Consider the following 21,919-nt stretch of genomic DNA (forward strand, 5'->3'; position numbering starts at 1 on the left):
GTAGAGAGAGATTAGAGAGAGAGAGAGAGAGAGAGAGAGAGAGAGAGACCTAAAGAGACTTCCCTCGAGCCTGTTATAATAATTCTCTCTTAAGCAGTATGGAGAGAAGAGGGAGGGAAGAGGGTGAGAAGTGTTGGGATATGGGGGTGAGAGAGGGAGCCTGGTGACCCCGGAATGATAGTGCTGACCCAGAAGGAAAAAGGCAATTCTGCATGCTTACCTTACACCTCTTAAAAAAGTCCTGCCCTGTGCCTAAAAATCCATTTGAGAGTGAATGAAAAAGCAAGCTGTCCTGGCTAAAATTCAACATGGCTCTGAGGTGAACATTTATTCCATGACAGTGTGAAGAACTGCATTTATGTGACTGATACTTCCTGAGGAGCCACTCCACACCATTGATGTATATTGAATTTACGGTCAATTAAAACCTCCAGATCTTTTCATTTTGGTAACTGCTTCCAACCTCAGCCTCATGTATCTGAGGTTGACTTCCCCTGCCACTGAGGAAAATCCTGGATTTCTTTCCTTGGGATCTAACTGAATTCAGCTCTGAGCAAACAAATTAAATATTCCCCAATTTGTTTATGGAAGCATAAATGGGATATATTTTAATTGATGTGATTTAAATTTTATATTGGGAATTTGAAAACCCCTTTAATGCAAGTTGACCTGCAAGAGTACCTTAGTGAGTGACCATTTTTATATCACCAGAAATTGAGGTAGGACAAAGATAACAGAATTGTTTTAAGGAGGTTTGAGCTATGACTCTGCAATTATAGTCTTAAGAGAATGTATCTGTTGTCTTTTATTTATGCCAAAATTCAATTGTTTAAAACAATCTTTTAGCTCATGATTCTCTGGGTTAACTGGGCAGCTCTTCCAGTCTGAGCTGGCTCTGCTTATCTCTACCTGCCTCATCATGATGACGTGGTGGGTGAGCTGGCTGTGTTTGGCAGGCTGTTGACCTGAGTGGCTCCATATGGCTCCTCATCCTCCAGCCTCCTGGCTTGGACTCATTTGCATGGTGGTCTCAGAATTCAAGTGCAATCAGCAAGACCTTTTCAAGCCTCAGCTTCTGTCATACTTTTTAATGTCCCATTGGCTAAAGCAAGTCAAATGGCCAACCCAGATTCAAGATTATGGAGAAATACTGGGGGGAGGGGGAAAGGGAGGTGGATAAGGGGGTAAATGGTAATGAACGGAGAATTGACTTGGGGTGGTGAAAAGGGAGGTGGATAAGGGGCGCGCGTAAATGGTAATGAACGGAGAATTGACTTGGGGTGGTGAACACAAAATACAATGTACAGATGATGTGTTGTAGAATTGTGCGCCTGAAACCTGTATAATTTTGTTAACTAGTAGGAAAAATAATAATACATAAATAAGTAAATCTGCAAAAAAAAAAAAAAGATCACTGAGAAATAAATGTTGCCTTTTCTGGGTGGATCTTCAGATCAGATTTCTAGGGTGTGGATGCAGAGAAGGGAAGAATTTGGCCATTTTGACATCTATCACAGGGAGGTGGTAGAATCTTTAGGTAGGACTTTAAGGAGGAAGAAAAGAGTATTATTTTCAATGTCAACTTGCTTAGTTTGAGATGAAACAAATGAGAGGATTTTGTTTCCAGGGATTAGTTATACTAAATAACCTCATTTGAAAAATCTAAAATCTCTATGAATTTCTTTTACAACTCTTTTAATACACACTACTGTGCTGACATGAAAGGAAGAGGTGAAAAGCAAAAATAAAAGCAGAAATCCTGCTGTGACTGCCAGTGCCAGATTTAATCCTGACGGTTCATGCTAAACCTGGAAGACCTTGAGCTTTTACCTTGATGGCTATGTGGATCATGGAGAGCAGGAGGCGAAGCCTGGAGCCTGGCCAAAGTAGGACTCTAATAGGAGGCCTGAGATTTCCCCTTCCAAAGGTCTTACTCTCAAAGTATAGATGAGTGAGAAATGAACTGGCTGTGGAGAAGGAGGCAGTACTGAGACACACCTGTACCAACTTTGGCACTGGGTAGAAGAGAATAAAACTTGTATCAAATGTCTATCCATAATCCACCCTATATTGTTTGTGGATACATCACAGGGAGTAAAACTATAAAGAAAAGCAAGGGAACAACAAACATATAATTTGGGATAATGTGGGAAAGGGATGCTTTAGGGAGAGGCCAATAGGCTCCCAAGGTGCTGATAATGCTCTATTTCGTAAACTTGGCAACAGATGCCTAGGAGTAAATTTTATTTTTCTTCTTTAAACGATACATACATATTTTATACATTTTCTGCATGCATAATGTATTTCATAATTTAAATATTTTAAGTAATGAGCTAGATCACCCTCAGGGGCCATTCTAATGTTTTGGTTTTTAAATTTCATAAAACTCAGTCTTGTTTGAAAAGTTGAAAATCAACAGAATTATATGCCAGAATCCTGGACTCTCAGATCTGGATGTGTCCTCAGTTACCACCTAACCACCTCATTTGACAAATGAATCAACTGAGCTCCAAAGAGGTGAGGCAGCTTTTTCAAAGTCGCATCTGAGTGGTAGAATAGGAACATGGGCAGTGACCCGCAAAACAGTACATCTCCCACTGAAACGTGCCCAGGCGGTGTGCAAGTCCTCCTTCTAGGCTCTGTGTTCACAGTGAGCATTCATTCTCGATTTTCTCAAAGCACTTCTAACTTTTCATATTCTGTCCATTGTCAAAGCATTTGAGCTGTTTCTCTTTAAAATTAAGATAGATATATATATTAGTGGCCTGGTGCACAAAATTCGTGCATTGGGGGGGGGGGTCCCTAGCCCAGCCTGCACCCTCTCCAATCTGGGACCCCTCGGGGGATGTCTCGCAATCCGGGACCACTGGCTCCTAACTGTTCACCTGCCTGCCTGCCTGATCACCCCTAACCACTCTGCCTGCCGGCCTGCTCACCCCCAACTGCCCTCCCAGCTGGCCTTCTTGCCCCCAACTGCCCCCCTGCCAGCCTGCTCGCCCCCAACTGCCCCTCCCACCAGCCTCCTCAACCCCGCCACCATGGCTTTGTCCGGAGGGACGTCCAGAAGGTCTCCCGGAAGGTCTCCAGGTCTAATTAGCATATTACCCTTTTATTAGTATAGATACACACACACACACACACACACACACACACACACACTGAGTGGCCAGATTATTATGCACCCCATCAATACTTCATTGACACTTCCAAAAATACTGAATATTGAAAACTTCCTAAGCAAATACTCTCAAGGTTTTATTATTATTATTTGCATAACTAATTCACTTCATTGTACTGATGGGATGATCATAATAATCTGGCCACTCAGAGTGTGTGTGTGTGTGTGTGTGTGTGTGTTAATATATTTTTATTGATTTCAGAGAGGAAGGGAGAGGTAGAGAGGGATGAAAGAGAATCATTGATTGGCTGCCTCCTGCAGGCCCCACACTGGGGATCGGCCCACAACCCAGGCATGTGTCCTTGACTGGAATCGAACCTGGGACTCTTCAGTCCACAGGCTGACACTCTATCCACTGAGCCAAATGGGCCAGGGCAAGATTTTATATTTTTGATTCCCGGAATAATAATGACTTGCCTGGGTATGCTGATTCCACATCAGTTCTGCACTGCAGACCCTCTGTGGGGCCTTTCCTATTATTGGAATGTAGGGCTCTGCTCAGCCCCAGAGACACCTGTCATGGGCCAGATCGCCTTCCATCCCCCTGCTCCCCACTGTACTTCCAGGAGCTCCTGAGATTCTTATCAGCCTTAGCATCCTTTCTACCAAGAACTTCCTCCTTCAGCTCCTTGGGGGAAAAGAAGGAACTGATTGTTCTAAGTTTTCTTGTGGCCTCCTGGTTTTCTCCACTGGGAGAGGTGACTCTGGGGGTGGAGTTGTCAGGGGAAACAAAAGAAAAAAGAAGGGAAAAAACAGGAGCTGTTTCCAATGAGGTCGTAAGCCATGACCTAACTAATTCCACAGCCATGAAGTCAATTGATCTGCCACCTGCACACCTCAGAACAGCCTGTACCCTGGCCTTGCCTGCCCTCCAGGCCCCGCATTGTTTGATGTGATGAATTTTCATGAAGCCTGATGGAAAAAGAACCCTTCCCACCTCTCACCTCTACCACCACTTCCACCCACTCGCCCTGCTTCTCCACAGGGGTGGGCTCCAGGGCCTCCAGCTCTACCTCACACCGAGTTTTAAATGTTTAGGTTCATCATGAGCCCTGAAGGAAGCTCTCCTTCTCCCTGGACTCACAGGATGGTAGTCAAAAGAAGAATTCGGGTCATTTTACATATAAGTAAACTGAGGCCCCAGACAAGAGAGGGCCAAGTTCATTGTCACCCAGAGAGTTAGTGGCAGGGCAAGACCAAAGCCCAGGGGGCCTGTCTCCCAGACCACTATGCCTCCTGCTGTGCTGCACTGACCCCCCTGGTGCTGTGACATCTGAGGCTGCCCTCCTCACTCACCCTGGCCCTGCAAGCCTGCCTCTGGCCTGCAAGGTGAACAAACACTTGCGAAATATTTCTGGCGTTCACCTGGAATTCGCTCCTTTTTTAACCTGGCTGCTTTTGCAGAACAACTTTCCTTATTCAAGATGGGGTGGTATTTGCTGGGGTGATGTCAATCTGTCCAAGCCAGGTCCTCACACTTACAGGCTTGGAAACTCTGTCTCATTGGTTTCCCCACTATTGGCCACACTTGAGAAAGTTGACTCATGCGAATAAAATCCTCAGGAAACCAATGTAGAAAACCAGAGTGCCTGTTTATTAACGTAAACAAGAGCTGTAACTCCCCATTATTCTAGTGCACGTTATTCTAACCAGCCACTTCTCTCCCAAAGGCAATCTATGTAGAAAGTCAAACGATCAGACAGCTGCTTGGTGAATGCACTCAGAACAAGGGAGCTGGTCTGAGGGTTTGAATGGACTCTCCAGAGGCCTCTGATTGCTGACCAGCCCCTTCCTGGATGTCCCATTCTTGCTTTATTATTTTTTAAAATATATTTTTATTGATCTCAGAGAGGAAGGAAGAGGGAAAGAGAGACAGAAACATTAATGATAAGAGAGAATCACTGATTGGACCCCCCTCCACCCCTCCCCGCATGCCCCTCACTGGGGACTGAGCTTACAACCTAGGCATGTGCCCTTGACCAGAATGGAACCCGGGACTCTTCAGTCCACAGGCTGATGCTCTATCCACTGAGCCAAACCAGCCAGGGCCCATCCTTGCTTTAGCTGGATCAATACACTCAGCAGTTCTGGCGGCCCTGAGAGCCATTTGATCTCTTGGAAGAAACTTTGCCTCTTTCTGCTCTGGCCATTATGTGTTGATTTCATAACTCCACTCTTGAGGAAATCTCATTTCCCACCTTCCTAAGTCCTTTCGGGGAAGACAGTCACATGTGATTCAGTTGTTCAGACACCTATGATTATAGCCACCTGCTCTTCTATTCTCTGTTGTATACATCTTCATGTTGTCCACAAGGATATCCCAAAAGACCTAATGAAATGCCTCATAAAATCATGTTGCCTCTCTATTCAAAAGCTACCAAGATAATTGATCATTTTTACAACTGAGTAATGGAGAATCATTAACATCTTCTCTCTACTTTTGTATATGTCTATGTTTTTTGGGGAAAAAAACTGCTTTAAGTTTTTAAAAACTAAAGGAAAAACCATTCCTAGCTTCTTAGTATAACACAAACCTAGACCTGGGCCCTCCTCCAACTGGAGGAGGTAGTACTACAATATTTCCATGTAGTACTACCCTCCAATCCCTGAAAACACCACTCCTTTCCCAGCCCTTTCTCCACACAAATATCACTTGCAACTTCCTGCCTCTATGCCAGTGGTTCTCAACCTTCTGGCCCTTTAAATACAGTTCCTCATGTTGTGACCCAACCATAAAATTATTTTCGTTGCTACTTCATAACTGTAATGTTGCTACTGTTATGAATTGTAATGTAAATATCTGATATGCAGGATGGTCTTAGGCGACCCCTGTGAAAGGATCGTTCGACCGCCAAAGGGGTCGCGACCCACAGGTTGAGAACCACTGCTCTATGCTTTAGCTTATTCTTTTCTTCAAAGTTCAACTTAAGTGCTGCCTCCTCCAAGAAGCCTCCCCTGATCCTTCCCGCACTGGTAGTGCTCCCTTTTCCTCCCCACTGTCAGAATGTTCTACCTACACCAGCCGATGGCCTGTCACCATGATTTATGTTCAATACGATCTTCGCTCTACACACATTATTGCTCTTCACAGTGTGGGGATTGTGTTTATCATTCATGCCTGGGAACAGATGCACCCTTTTTGGCTATGATGAGGACAGATTATAATCTTCAAATCATCCATCCCACTCCCATCGTAAATTGAGTCCAGTGTGAGATTCGAGTGCATGGTCCCCATACCTAAAACACCTAGCCCAGAGTCATGCTGGTAAGAAGTGCCCCAGAAATTTATAGCTGAATGATTCTTTATCAAATTCATGATGCATCAGCTATGTAGCATAGCATGAGCCACATGGCCATAAATTTTCATCCATATTGAGATGATTGTACAACATCAGTGGTCTCAGTCAGCGTGCACCAGAATCAGCTGGGGAGTGTGCTAAAAAGCAGATCCCAGGCCCAGCCCTAGGGAGTCTGGTTCAGGCCCAGGCATCTGCATTTTAAAAAGCCCAACAGGTGATTCTGATGCGAGTGGTCTTCAGCCCATACTTTAAGGAACACTGGCCCCAAAGACCCATGAGTCTGATGTGCCACCATTCTTGGTCACTCATGACCAAATCAGACACTGGCTTTGTCTCCAACAAGACCCTCATGCTTGCAGACCTTCCCAGGACTCAATCTGCTCTTATTTCCCTCTTCGTTTCCTCAAGTGTGTGGCTGCGGCCTGGCCCAGTCGGGCTTCTTCTTCAAGAACCAGGAGTACATCTGCACCCAGGACTACCAGCAACTCTATGGCACCCGCTGCGACAGCTGCCGGGACTTCATCACCGGCGAGGTCATCTCCGCCCTGGGCCGCACCTACCACCCCAAGTGCTTCGTGTGCAGTTTGTGCAGGTGAGCGGGTGGCCCTCGGAGGCCGGATTCTCTGCTGAGCCCCCAGGGAAGGGAAGAAATGGTCTTTCCCGGGCAGTTCTGGGGCTTCCTGGGCTTTAGGCTGGACACTTGGGTTTCTAGAATCTCAGGGGCGGAAGGATCCGACAGCCCAGTGGTTTTCAAACCTTTTAACAGCTGAACCCTTTCTGTCAAATGTGATCTAATGGAAAACACTACTTTGTCCTGCAGTGAAGGCATAGTGAGGACCTGAGCCCCCACACTCACCCTCTCATTTCCCATCAAAAGGCTCAAAGGAACCACTGAGTTCCTTAGCCTCAGTACTCAGTTTGGAAGCCGTGCATCTGGCCGCCCTCCCACACCTCAGCCACCTGTGCTACAGGGATATCTGTGTATAGCCTTCCTCCGGGATCCTGGCAAGTGACCCCACTCCCTAAGCCTCAGCTTCTCCATCAGTAAAACGAGCATCAAAACCATTCCAACCTCGTTGGGTTTTCATGAAGATCAATGAGATGAGGCACCCAAAGACCTTCGCTCAGTGACTGATACATAATTGTGTCCGCTTTTATTTTCATTTTCATTATCACAATGATAATCATCTAGCCTCAGAATATCTGATAGGTGAAGGAAATCTCACTCCTTCCCTCTCCCAGAATACCAATCACTTGTTAACTTAGTAAGCGTACATTAAGGGTCCACTGTATGCCAAGTACCACATTAAGGAGATAAAAATAAACAAAAACTCAACCCTGCCCATAAATACATTATAATGAAATGGACTGTTCTGATTAAGTTATAAGTAAAACATGATTGGCATATATATATGCATTTTTAAACTGGAAAAGGAGTTTATAGATTAATTATCCTCGTATAAGTAAAACATGATTGGCATATATATATATATGCATTTTAAACTGGAAAAGGAGTTTATAGATTAATTATCCTCCCCATAAAATAACCACTTGTTAGTTACTTCTGATAAGGGTTTGTTTATTGAGACCAATGACAGTGTGAAAGAAGTGAAATTCATTCATCCTCTATCTCTTAAAACCTGGGCCCTGGGTTCTGGATTCCCAGACCCACCAGAGGTTAGCACAGTAGGGTCCATACAGTATAAAATGTTGTCAAGCGCCATAGAGATGTGGTACCTCCCCAAAGTCATGCCATGTCCCTTTACCATGCGTCAATGCCTGAACTATGCAAATGCTGCTCCCCAACTCTTGCCCCCAAGACACCCTCCATTGTCCCACGCTGCTAACACAAGGGCAGTGGAGCCACTGGGAGCCTATGTCAGGGGCTATGCTCTGAGTCTGTATCAACAAGTGTCCCAAACCAGGCGCAAGAGGAGCTGGGTGGTGGGATGGACAGTGCGGGGTTCTGGATGCAGTGTATACTTAGTTAGGGAGGACGGCCATGTACGAGCTTGAGAGCTCAGAGCTGTGGGACTCAAACTGCATAGATGAGAACTCAAGCTGCGGGAGGAAGAGGTGGTTTGTGGACTTCTAAAGGTCCTGGATGGTGAGCCCAGTAGCTGAATGAGTTCTCTTAGCCGTGCAGGGATAAATCAGGTTGGGGTGCAAACAGTCCCGGAAAGAAGGAACAAACTCGAGGAGTTACTAACCACTTCATTCACCTGATGAGAAATGTATGCTCAACGAAGTGTCCTGACTCTCCCCATGTTGAAATCATGTAACTAGCCCAAGTGGGCCTCCAGTTCTGGCCCTGGCCCTGACCGAGTGGTTTAGTCAGCCTGGCCCTATGAACGGTGCTTGAATTTATCTGGTGGCTCTAGAAGGCAAGCTGACTGTGTTACCAAAGAGCTCTGAGGACGCGTGTTGTCAGAGCACCAGTAGACACAGAATCCCTCCAGAGAAGACGTATTGACTCTCTCCCTCGCCCCCTTGCAGGAAGCCTTTCCCCATTGGAGACAAAGTGACCTTCAGCGGGAAGGAGTGTGTGTGTCAGACGTGCTCCCAGTCCATGACCAGCAGTAAACCCATCAAGATTCGTGGACCAAGCCGTGAGTCCTCCCCACTGGGCACCTACCTCCCTGTCTCCCAGGGCTCCCCTGTCTCAGCTCCATTAATGGCTCCTGCAGGCCTGGAGAGACGTGCAGGAGGTTCCCACCCTGGAGGACTTCTGAATCATGACCCAGTTGGCATGTGGCCCAAACCGACAAGCTTCCCCAAGCACAAATGCAGGGAGAGCAGCTGCCTGACTATAAACAGTGATGGCCTGTGCCATCGGGTGGGCTTTTCTGGGATGAGCTGGGCTCCTGAGCTTATCTCCCCTCTGTATCCACCTCCCAAGGGCACCCCAACGGAGCTGACCAAGTGTTTTGCTGCCAGTGGTTCTCCATTTTTACAAGCCCCACTAAAAAGGAATTCTCAGACATGCCTTACAAAAGAGAACATGTGGGAGCGAACCACAAGGGCTGCGCTAGTGTCTCCTAGCGTGTGTTCTGTGCACCACTGCATCAGCGCCACTGCAGAACTGGGAAAAACAGTTCCAGGCCCACTTTGGACTTATGGGAAGGAACCTAGAAATCTTCATTCTTAATAAGCATCCTGGGTGATTCATTCTCTGTTCAGAAGATTGAGGATCACCATCTAGGGATGGGGAGGACATCTGCCATGCTATAGCAAACGTTATATTTTATCACTAAACCACAGACTGGGGGGAGGGGAACTAAGGATCAAGAGTTCCTTGGAACAGTCATTCTAATTTGTGGAGTGTCCATTCCACTCAAGTGTGTCTGGCAGTAAGATGTCTAACTCACTGTTCCCAGACACCCTTGTCGGGCTGCTGACATATACACAGGGACCCAGCCCCCTGGGTCTCAGTAAACCACGCCAGGCTCCATTATTCCTTCATGCTACATGACACTCGCTGGCCTTGTCGGCAGAATCAATGAAAACCCATTAGCTTCCTGTGCTGCATCACTGTGCTGTTGCGGGGGGCTGTCAGCCATAGCACCAGCAGAGTCAGCATGCTAGGGCTACATCCTACTGAGGTGGGTGAGCACACAACACCCGAGTCAGCAGGGTCGGCTCCCAGGGGTTCCATTAGAATCCTCCCAAGGTGGTGAGCTGGAGAGAAAGACCATGGGAAGGCTCCCTCCCTCACCCTTCCTTCCTTTCAGTCAAATTGGATCTGTTTGTAGGATGAACAGCTCTTCCCAAGAACCATTTGCTGCTCTGAACAGGTTTCCATCTCAAGGTGGCTGAGTGCACACACTGTGATCTCTCATAACTCTTTGAAAGCATCATGCAGAAAGACAGCAAGGCCAAGATGCTGGGATGCGGGACCATGGCCCTGCGACTAATGCTGCGGAAGTACCCAGAGGCCAGTGGAACCACTTGTGAGGCGGTAGAGAGAAGGGAGCTGGGAGTCAGGGGCCTGCCAGCCTTCTGCGTGATGCAAAGCAGTTATGTAGCCTCCCTGGTGCTCAGTTTACCCAGCTTTGTAGAAAGCAAATGTATTAATGTATAGGAATCGGACTAACATACATCATAGTACGTAAAGTGCTCCCTAATATAAAGTGAGGTATGTTGTCCACTTGGCAGTTTAATCTAGAAAGCACGTCAAAGGTGAACTGAGAAGATTCCCGAATCGATCGTTATTTCTCTCAGCTTGTGTTGTGTGTTACTGTGTGCATCGGATCTCGGACAGGTGGGAGACTCCTCGCTGAGTGTGGGATTCTTGCATGTGAATGTATCCTCAAGGAGAGGCTACTCAATGTCTCCACCATAATTCTGCAGATCAGGAGGTAGAGGAAGGTGAGGAAGAATGGATAATGGGAAGCAAGTGAGCATATGGGCAGAACTCCGGGGGGAGTACCCAGGACTATGGCTCATCTCATTACTCACAAAGTAAAGACATCAATCTGTGCATCTACAGAACACACGTGTCATAGAAACGTTTTCTGCCCGAAGGTCGTCCCTGTCACTGCTGCAAATGACTAGAGGGAATGTTGGAAGGTCTGCTGAGCTCCCAAAGGAAAGAGGGAACCAAACCAAATTCTAAAGAGCACTAAGATGAGGAAGGGATCATGGAAAAAGAAAAAGGAGGAAAAATGTGGTGTATTTTTCATCTAAAGGAATGTGAAGTTTTATCTGGAGGGTGAATAAAGACTTTCTGGAAAAGCAGGAGTTATATCTAATGAAAATAGGTCAAGAAGAATACTCAGGAACTGTTAATAGGGAAAAATCATGTAACTTTCCATAGGAAGAAAAATGTTTCCTCACAGACTTCACTGACAGGAATCAGCAGCAGTAGTGGCATTACCATCATCACCACATCACCATCACAACCATCACCACCATAACTACCAACACCATCACTACCACCATCACCTTCACCCCCACCATCATCATCACTGCCATCATTATCCACCACAATCATCACCACCATCACCACCACCACCACCACTGCTAACATTGATTGTTACTATTGTCCAGAAATACATCGAGTTTTCTTTCCATCACAGCCATCATTATCCACCACAATTATCACCACCATCACCACTATAACTATCACCACCACCACCACTGCTAACATTTATTGTTACTATTGTCCAGAAATACATCGAGTTTTCTTTTTTTAATGTTTTTATTGATTTCAGAGAGAGGAAGGGAGAAGGGGAGAAAGATAGAAACACCAATGATGAGAGAGAATCATTGATCGACTACTTCCTGCATGTCCCCTACTGGGGATCGGGCCCGCAACCCGGGTATGTGCCCTGACCAGGCATCAAACCATGACCTCCTGGTTCACAATCGATGCTCAACCACTGAACCACACCAGCCAGGCTACACTAAGGTTCCTATATATAATATCTCATTTAATCATTACAACTCTATGAGGGAGATAAGAGTAATTGTTTTATCGATGACAAAAATGAGACTCAAAGAGCATAAATAACTTGTCCAAAATCACACAGATAGTAAGTGATGGAACTGGGATGTGAGCCCAGAGATGTGGGCTCTTTCCATAGGAAGAAGAAATGTTTCCTCACAGACTTCACTGACAGGAGTCAGCAGCAGTAGCGGCATTACCATGGAGGCTACTCCCATAGCACCTTCTATCAAACACATGATTTGCTAATTTAGAAAGGCGGTCTGTGCCTGGATTAATTGCCTAAAACAAGATGGGAAGCTTGCTATGACTCCCAAAACCCACTCATTTTTGCTGATCTAAGTGAAATGAATGAAGCAGTTAAAAAAAACTAAAAATGTCTATCTGGGGTCTTTAGAGACCTCAATAAACTGAAGAATCTGGGAGGAACAGGTGGAGGCATCGTACCTTCTGCCAGCTGAAGGTTGTAATTTTGGAATAGAGAGGAACATATGAGGAGTGGACAGCTGGCTTACAGAAACCAACTAGGGACAGGGTGTGGTTACGACATGAGACTTGTGGGCTCCTGGATCGGATGCCTGAATGAAAGGAGAAAGAAAGGCAAAAACAGTTCTGATAAATATGAAGCCAGAACAATGGAGGGCCAGCAGTTTAACATGAAAAGAAAAACCACGTGGAAAAGGTATCCCAGAGTTCTCAGGGTCAGTAGGCCTTCCCTACAATAGGGATATTGCTTCTGGCCTCATTAGAGAATGCAGAGAATATAGGATAAAAACATGAGAATATGAAATAATAATCAGCAATCACATATTGGGCACATATGTGCCAAGCATTGTGCTAAGTCCTCACAGGCCTGGTTTCAGTTCATCTTCACACCAAAGTTATAAGGAAAAGATTGAGATGAAGAAGCTGGGGCCTAGCAGTCACACAACTATTAAGTGGGAGAGCTGGGATTCTCCCCTGTGCCAGCCTCTTTCTCCTCACTCTAAACTCTCAACCCAACCTCTAACCACTATACTACCACCTCCTAAATTTTAACTCAAGGTGCTCAGTTCATCCCAGGTAGGTTACTACAACTTAGAGAGATGGGAGTCATTACTAGAAGGTGTCCATGAAAGAATGCAGCTCTTCAAGTAAGTTTGCTAGAGAGGTAAGGAATCGTGTTGTTGGCCAATAACATGCCCAGGTCCATGGACTCCACAAGTGAATTTGACCAGTGGGTGACCATGTCAAGCAAGAAAAAGCAAAGTGTAAGAAATGAAGAATAAGACAGAAACTGTAGTTGCCTTTAAATATTTGAAGGAAGTGTCATGTGGGGGAAGAGGTAGATTATTCTTGGTTTCATAAAATAGGGCTGTCACAGGAGTTGGGTCCGGGCTCCATATAAAGAAGGCAGTGCTGGTCATCTTGCTAGTCCAAAGGAAAGTCGACTTCCTCAAAGGGGTGAGCTGCCCACCCTTGGAGGTGGTTAAGCAGAGGATGGTGCCCAACTGTCAAGAATGCTGTAGGTTCCTGTATTGGGTGAAACTGGGACCAAATGCTCTGTGAACTCTGAGCCCCTCTGGAATTTGCCATCTGAAATTCAGCCTGGGTCTTCAAGCATCTTGCAATCAGAAATGTCCCTGCCCCTTGCCTGTGCTAAGTGATGTTAGAAAGATGCTGACAGCCCTGGCCGGCTTGGCTCAGTGGATAGAGCGTCGGCCTGCGAATTGAAGGGTCCCAGGTTCGATTCCAGCCGAGGGCACATGCCTGGGTTGCGGGCTTGATCCCCAGTGGGGGGCGTGCAGGAGGCAGCCAATCAATGATTCTCTCTCATCATTGATGTTTCGCCATCTGAAATTCAGCCTGGGTCTTCCAAGCATCTTACAATCAGAAATGTCCCTGCCCCTCGCCTGTGCTAAGTGATGTTAGAAAGATGCTGACAGCCAAGAGGCGGGTACTGTGGGAGCCGCCTCCTACAACACTTCATCAGGGCCCCGACCTCCCACAGCCTGCAGGGGTTCACCCCCTTCCTGAACATGCAGACTCATCATCTTCTCTCCCAGGACTGGCTCTCAGCTGGATGTGAGGGCCTCCAGCCAGGCTCTCCCAACGTGGCGTGCAGTGTCTTTCTCCCCACTGCTCCGAGGTGCATTTGTCTTGTGGAGCCAAAAGGGAGGCTTGTCCTCTAGTAAACTTTGCCTCGTGACCCTTTCCTCCTCCAGAGTGGGCCATCCGGTTGGCTAGGCCCCAATTCCCAGAATCTCCCAAGTACCTTGGACGCTGGCTCCATTTCCTGCCCCTCCCCAGACATTGGTTGAGCAACAGGCAGCTGCCGGGCCCCCCACATTCTGTGGCCCCAGTGCACGTTCTGGGGTGACGGGGACAGAGAGTGAGGGTACCTTTCTGGTTTGGGACAGTCTCATTAGACCAGTGGTTCTCAACCTTCCTAATGCCGCGACCCTTTAATACAGTTCCTCATGTTGTGGTGACCCCCAATTTCATTGTTACAAATTGAACATAATTAAAGCATAGTGATTAATCACAAAAACAATATGTAATTATATATGTGTTTTCCGATGGTCTTAGGCGACCCTTGTGAAAGTGTCGTTCAACCCCCTAAGGGGCCGCGACCCACAGGTTGAGAACCACTGCATTAGACGTTTTCATCCTTGCTGCTTGGGGAGGCAAACGTTTGGTATAGGAGCACACTGGGGAGGGGCCCGGCATGGTAAATGCTACCCTTGCCTGGGTGCTGTAAGGCACACTCATTTATTCTCAGGCTGAGTATGGTGCTAGGCGAGAAAATAGATTTAACCACAAAACACTGCCATTGGGCATTCAGCCTAAGGGTGAGAAAAAATAGGTTCTAAGCTTATCCCCTGGAGCAGTGCCTCTCAGACTTTACTGTGAGCCGAGGCCTTGATAAAATGCAGTAGGTCTGGGTGGGGCCTTCGCTGCTGCCTGTGTGCAGCTCCCGGTGGTGCTGATGCTGCAGGTCCGGGTCATGGAGAGCAGCATGGGCTTGTTCGCTACCTGAGAGCAGGCCAGAAGCAGCGCAGGGCCCGCTCTGGATGAACAGTGTTCAGGTCAGCAAGCAGGAACTTTCCGGAGGAACCCTGGGAAGCCTTTCTTTCTCCCTCACACTAGTGTCCAGAAGCCAGGGCTCCAGTGGCCTTTCCTCTCCCCCAGTGGAGCTCTGGTCGGTGCCAGGGCCAGGGCGGGAGCTGTTGTGGGAAAACGTGTTCACAGAGGTGTCCTTGACCTGGGCTAAGATGATGGCAGTGCTCAAGGGGCCCGGGATGCTTTCCTCAGCAACGTCCTCTTGTGTTTGCAGACTGTGCCGGATGCAAGGAGGAGATCAAGCACGGCCAGTCGCTCCTGGCGCTGGACAAGCAGTGGCACGTCAGCTGTTTCAAGTGCCAGACCTGCAGTGTCATCCTCACCGGGGAGTACATCAGCAAGTGGGTCTCTCCCCTCCCGCCGGCTTCCTGGGCCTGGGCATCCTCCCTGGGCCAGGCTGCCCCATTGGCCCTCGCCTGCATCTCTAGCATCATCTCCCTTCATTTCCATCCAGCTACCACATCACAGCCTCAGACAGTATCTCACCCACCTTGAGCCTCCCACTGTGTTTCCTTTGCCTGAGATGCTCTTCTCCCTTCTTCACATGCTCCTTCCCTTCCCTCTGGTCACAGGTGCCACGCTGTCCTCATACCATCTCTTACCACCTCTGGTCCCCCACTACTGGCCCTCATAGTGCTCTGTTTCCTTCATCCAGGCTAACACCATTTGCAATTACATATTTATCCATGTTAACTTTTCAGTAATGATAATTATACTTGCTACCATTAACTGAGTTATTATGTACAAGGAACATAGTAACTGCTATATATGGATTATTCCATTAAACCCCATAACTAGCATCATGAGGTATTTATCCCCATTTTAAAAACTATGGAAACTGAGGCTCGGGGGAGTGAGTAACTTGCTCCAGCGGTAATATTTAATGTCTGTCCTCACCAGGGTGGGGACTCTTTTTATCCACTGCTGCCTTCAGCACAGTGCCCAACCCAATAATCTAGTTGTTGAATGAGTTCAATTGAGGTGAGAGGAGATGATTGATGGCCACACAAAGCCATCAGGAGAGGGGGCCCAGCTCCTAGCGGCTTCACACTGCAGCATTAGACAAGCCACCTAGTGACCACATTTATACTCGAGTACCTAAATGGAATTATGCCACAGACGCTCGCAGCTTTGACACTTCCGAGGTACCACTCTCTGGCCCGACACTGGGACCTAGTGAGCATGTGAAGTGCAGCATACACGGTTTCTGCTGTCAGGAACGTTACAGTCTAACAGGGAGATGAGCTATACACATAGAGAATTATGACCCCAGGGGATATGTGATAGGGAGCTCAGGAGAAGTTTTATTCCTTAAGACCTTTTTTGATCATAAGTGACAGAAAACCAAACTCAAGCTCACTTAAAAGCAAAAAAATGGAAGTTCACTGACTCATAGGAACAGGAAGGCCAGAGGCATACTAGCTCCCAGCGTTGTGAATCCAGGGGCTTACTGAGATGTCTAGCACTTTAGAAGTCTCTCTCTGTCTCTGTCTCTGTCTCTCTATCTCTATCTTCCTCCTCCCTCTGCTTTCCTCTGTATTGAATCCATTCTCAAGTACACCCTCCCCAAGTGGTAAGATGAGCATCAGCAACTCTAAGCTTTCTTTCTATCAGCTCAGCATTGCAGAGAGCGAGGCCTCTTTTCCAAGAACTCGAGCAAAAATCCCATGGGCTGCTCTGACTTGGCCCCCCTTGGGTCACATGCTCATTTCTGACCAATCACTGGCCAGGAGGATGTGACCCCTAGAGACAGAGCACAGCCCTCTGTGGCCCACAGTAACTGCAATGGGGAGGGGTGACGAGGCACTGATACTGGCAGAAGGGGAGATGGATACTGGCCAGGCAGCACTGGTCTGTGTCCGAGGCCCAAGCGAGGGCTTGGAATATTCGGGGAGAGGGGGGATCACTTCTAGCCAGCAGGAAGTGGAATCTGTGAGAGCTTCATGAAAGATGGTGGTATTTGAGCTGAACCTTAGAAAGGGGATAAAATTTGAAAATACAACAAAGGAAAGTTTTTAGGCAGAATGCCCAGCCTGAGCAAGGGTAGGGAGGTGTGGGGCACATCCGTCCTGTTGCCTGAAGCTCCGGCGTGTGCACAGGTGCAGCAGGGTCCTCGGCTGTGGAGGTGCACTGAGGTCGCATCACTGAGACCATACTGAGCGCCATGCTAGTAGGACTTAGCATTCTCCTCTGTGCTTGCCAAGTCAGGAGTGCCCTTAGTGAGTCTGGGAGCCTAAGTCAGAATTCTCTGGGGAGTAAGGGTTTGCTCAGACTCCTCTCAAGGAGGCCCAGCCTAGACTGCCCACCACACCTTGGGCCTCTGCAGCCTAGCTCTGGGCTCTTCCTCTGTCCAGCAGCAGAATGGCAGGTGCTCAGAGGCACTGGCTCTGGCATCGATGCCTAGGTTAGAAGCCCAGTCCACATGACCTTGGCAAGACATTTCATTTCTTCGAGTCTCAGTTTCCTTTTATAAAAATGGGGATAAGAAGATGACCTACCTCATAGGGTTGTGTTGTGTAAAAGCTCAGAGAGCTGTGCTTCGTACCTAATAAGTACCTAGTAAGTATTAATTTTACTTTCGCTTCTTTTTTAAAAATATATTTTTATTGATTTCAGGGAGGAAGGGAGAGGGAGAGAAAGATAGAAATATCAATGATGAGAGAGAATCATTGATCAGCTGCCTCCTGCACACCCCCTACTGGGGATTGAGCCCGCAACCCGGGCATGTGCCCTTTACCAGAATCAAACCTGGGACCTTTCAGTCCGCAGGCCGACGCTCTATCCACTGAGCCAAACCAGCTAGGGCTCGCTTCTCTTTTTAATCATATATATTTTAAATTCCCCAAGGCCTTATCAACCCAGGGGTCCAAATGCAGTGGTGTTGGCATTTATACCCAAACTTTGCTGGCTCGTTGTCCCTACATCCTGACAAATGACTTTATCCCCTGCTGAGTCACCCTCCCACACCCATAGAGTGAGGGAGGCTTGTCTCACGGACCCACAAACAACAGTCTCACCTCCAGACTTTGCTGGGCCTCGGTCCTCACTGCTGCCTCTCCTTCAGGAAAACAGTGACTGCCCTGCTGCCCAGGGTGGGCTCCCAGCAATCCCAGCATGGCAACAATTTGGAGGTGGAACAATGACATGCCTGTCCCTTAGTCTTCCTGTGTGTGAGCCAGTTCTGTCACACCCAAAAGTGGGGGAAATGTTCCTCTCTTCTCACAAACAACGTCTGCACTCAGCGAGATGTCATCAGATCCAGTCCTTAGAGCTACGCAGGGCCCAGAACTGAACTAAACGCTCTCAAGTTCCCAACTATCTCCACATTGATCCTTGATAGCTGAGCCCCACACGTCCTCCTTGAATACCCTTCTCATCAATCACGGGGGTTCCTCTGCCTGCCACTTGCCAGGTGCTCGCTAGAGGCCGGCATTGTGCCGAGCCCTGGGTCACGTCCTTTAATCCTCACGGAAATCTGGGTGAGAAACCGGACTGACTGGGTATGAATCTAACTCTAGGCCCAACAAGTTGGCTTTTCTCATTCACACAGTTCTGACTACATAGGGCTGCCTTAAGGATTAAATGGAATAATCTATGTAAAACACCATCTGAGGGCCTGCTGCACACCAAGCAATACATGTCAGTGGCTATTAGTAGCAGGGGGTAGTATAAGAATAATTAACAACAATCTTGTTTACTGCCTGATAAGTTATAAGCACTGGGCAAGAATGGAGCACAGAGGAGGTGGTTGGGAGAGGTTCCTGGTATCTGGTTATCCAGGAGCGCAATCAGGAGACTCTTTCACCACAGGTGGAATTTTTAATTAGAAGAGGAGCCCTTAAGGATACACAAAGAATTGATCACATTGATTACCTCCTGGTTTTCCTGAAAGAGAAACTGGGAGGGGCTGGTAGGAGGGTAAAGACTTTTCCCTTTATGCCTTTGTAATGTGTCAAGGGCAAATATTATCTATGCTAAATAAAATAACTCCTAATAAAGTTTAAGTATTTTTTAAAAGAGCCCTTTGGGGTAAAGGGTCTTCAGAGATTGGGTCTGGAGAATGTGTGGGGAGGGGAAAGAAGGACATGCTTAGGGAGTTTGTCAAGATACAGATTCCCAGGCCCCCAGGGGTTCTCTGAGTCCGTAGATCTGAGGGGTGTCTGGGGAGTTTGGATTTTTAATGAGCTCCCCCAGTGCTCCTAATCTTGGCCCAGTCCCCATTAACTGCAGGTCCTGGAACTTCCACAGACACCCCCCACCGCACACAGAACCTCCAACTTCCTCTTCCTGTGTGGATTTCCTCTTGCAGGGATGGCGTTCCGTACTGCGAGTCTGACTACCACTCCCAGTTTGGCATTAAGTGCGAGACCTGTGACCGATACATCAGCGGCAGGGTCTTGGAGGTGAGTGGGTACAGGTAACTGTGAAGACGTTTAAGCAGGAAGGCCTGTGACTCCCAAGAGTCATCACTGAAGATAGAGAAGTCACCCTACGCCCTTCTTCCATAGCCTTCCCCTCCCCCACTTCCTCTGCTACAGCTTAGCTTGCTAATTGACCTTGAGCAGATAACCTTGCCTCTCTGGGTACCCTCAAAATGAGAAGCTGAACAAAATTATTCCTGGTTCAAAAAATGCTGTGATGGGAATATCAGTAACCTATCAGACCCAGGTAGATTGCGAGTGAGTAACAATTATGATTTCTTTCCCAACCCTGCTAAAGAATGGAAGCTGTTTTTTATTTTTTAAGCATTTGGTAAATGTGCTGATTTAAGAACCAGTTTGTCTAGCAGCCTGCTCCCTAAGCCCTTCTCTGGCTGGTCCATCACCATGGCAACAGCTTTCCTCCGCCTCCAGTGCACAGCTTGCTCTGCCAGTGAGAGACAACCTGCAGCACCCTTGCTGAGCCCCTGCCTGAGCCCCCATCCACTTGCCTTCCTGGCCTTCCTCCCCACACCTGTGGGCCCAGAAAACCATCATAGCTTTGGGACCACCTACCTTGAAATATTAGAAAACAGGGAAGAGTTTGGTGTAAAGGAAAAACAATAGCCTAAGGGCAGGAACAATTGGGTTCTAATATTCACTCAACTGCTAACTCATGCTCAGGTTGGAGGTGAGTATCTTTGCCTTTCTAGGCCCCTGTTTCCTATCTGACAGTGGCTGGGGATGGCACACTGGCTCAGCTGTCTGGAGCAGAATCATTCATTCTAACAAATCTGGCCAGTTGGTTGTGGTTCTCTGGAGTCAGCACTATGTTAAGAAGGATTCTGCAGCTACATCTAGGCTCAGAAGGAGAAAGGACCTAGAAAGATTTTTTTAAAAATTATAGGGAGTCAGAGAGAATACGCTAAGCAAGTGCAGAGTTGATAAACTATTAAGCATTTCCAGGGAGCATAGGAGTGCAAGGTGGAAGATAGGGCCTAAAACAGGAGCACAGGCAGGGAGGGTAGTAGGACCAGGTTTCCAAGGGCCCGATACCAGGGTGAAGAGTTTGCATGTAACTCACTGGGCAGCGGGGGCTTGTGGAAGGACCTAGCAGAAGTGACCTGCTTAGAGCTGCACCTCAGAGAGGATAGCCGGATGTACATGGGCCAGATTTGAAGGAAAGAAACTGGAAGTGGGAGGCCAGCGAGGAGGCCATGACCCCACAGGAAGGACTCAGGAGGTACAGTGGCCGTGGGAAGACCAACCACCCTGTCTCCGAGATCATGGAAGTGGAATTCCAATAGCTTTGCAACTGTGAGGCAACTAGTAGACATGAAGACTGAAAGAGAAGAGGCCAATAGTTGAACCAAAGGGTCAAGCCTGGGTGAGAGGAAGTCTGGTGTGCCCTCTGCAGATCTGGGCAGACACACAGTAAGTTCATCTGGGACAGGTTGTTACTGAAATTCCAGGGTGGTTTCAAGAGGGCAGCCAAATGTGGCTCAGAGCTCAGAGACAACGGTCAGTCCTGGAGGGACCTAAGAAGTGCTAGGATTTGAATAGCACCATGGGAGTCATCGGGATTTGAGAAAGTGAGAGGTAGAGAGCGCGCACTGAAGGCAACCTTGGGGGTTAGCTGCTTACAGGTGGCAGGTGGAGGCTGAGGAGTTCTCAGAGAAAGAGGCAGAGCAGTCGGGGAGGTGGTGAACAGGGGAGGGGCAGTGAGAGGCCAGACCTTCAGAAAGATGGCGAGGTCAGTCAGAGTGGTGGTCAGATTCTGCAGGGCGGTTAAGGACCGCGTGGGCTGAGAAAAGACTGTGGAGTGTGGAGCAAGTCACCTGCAGGGGAGCCATTTGTTGGGTTTGCAGGATTGTATGGGAGGAGCATCCAGATTGTAGTGGGATAAAAGGTCAGTGGGATGGGAGATCATAAAAGCAGACTTTTCCTTCAAGAAGGGAAAGAACTTGGATTACACGCAGGGCTGCAAATGGGAGCTGCCCCGGCCTTCCCCGGCTGCTCTGAAATTGTCAGTGGGGGCTGGCTTTCCCTGCCTGTTGCTCTCTTTGAGCATCCTGGGAGCCTCCTCTTCTAGGGAAGCTGTTGAGACTGCGTTTCAATTGATTCCATTCGTATGAGGCTCCATTAGCATCTTGGGCATATTGATTCTTTTCTTAGAGCTGGAAGACACTATCAACAGTCAACTAGTTCACCCTCCTCACTTTACAGATGAGAACAGTGAGCCCCAACATATGTGATGCTTTTCCAAGGTCACACGCAATGTTTCTGGCAGAGAGAGAGAGCAAACTCTGGGACGCCAGGCCCCTTCATCCCACACTGCTGCCCACAGCTCTCAGGCACTCAGGGGTTTTTGAAGTAAGGTTATGTCATGAGAAATACATGGCTGGAGTGAAACAGACTTGGATCCCAATTTTACCACATCTCGCCATGAAACCTTAAGCAAGTCACTTTCCCTGAG

The 21,919-nt window shown here is 47.8% G+C and overlaps 1 protein-coding gene across 7 annotated transcripts in view; it reads left to right on the top strand.

Annotated features, from left to right (window-relative positions):
• ABLIM3 (actin binding LIM protein family, member 3) overlaps positions 1–21,919 on the top strand; it is a 105,914-nt gene that overhangs the window by 42,659 nt on the left and 41,336 nt on the right. For all 7 annotated transcript variants that reach the window (XM_005870448.2, XM_005870449.2, XM_005870450.2 and 4 more), the window contains exons 4-7: positions 6,886–7,069; positions 8,974–9,086; positions 15,240–15,366; positions 19,335–19,428. In XM_005870448.2, coding sequence (XP_005870510.1) covers positions 6,886–7,069; positions 8,974–9,086; positions 15,240–15,366; positions 19,335–19,428 — 518 coding nt within the window. The remainder of the gene's footprint in view (positions 1–6,885; positions 7,070–8,973; positions 9,087–15,239; positions 15,367–19,334; positions 19,429–21,919) is intronic.

The sequence above is a fragment of the Myotis brandtii genome, unplaced genomic scaffold (assembly GCF_000412655.1).
Source record: "Myotis brandtii unplaced genomic scaffold, ASM41265v1 scaffold32, whole genome shotgun sequence".
Taxonomy (NCBI): Eukaryota; Metazoa; Chordata; class Mammalia; order Chiroptera; family Vespertilionidae; genus Myotis; species Myotis brandtii.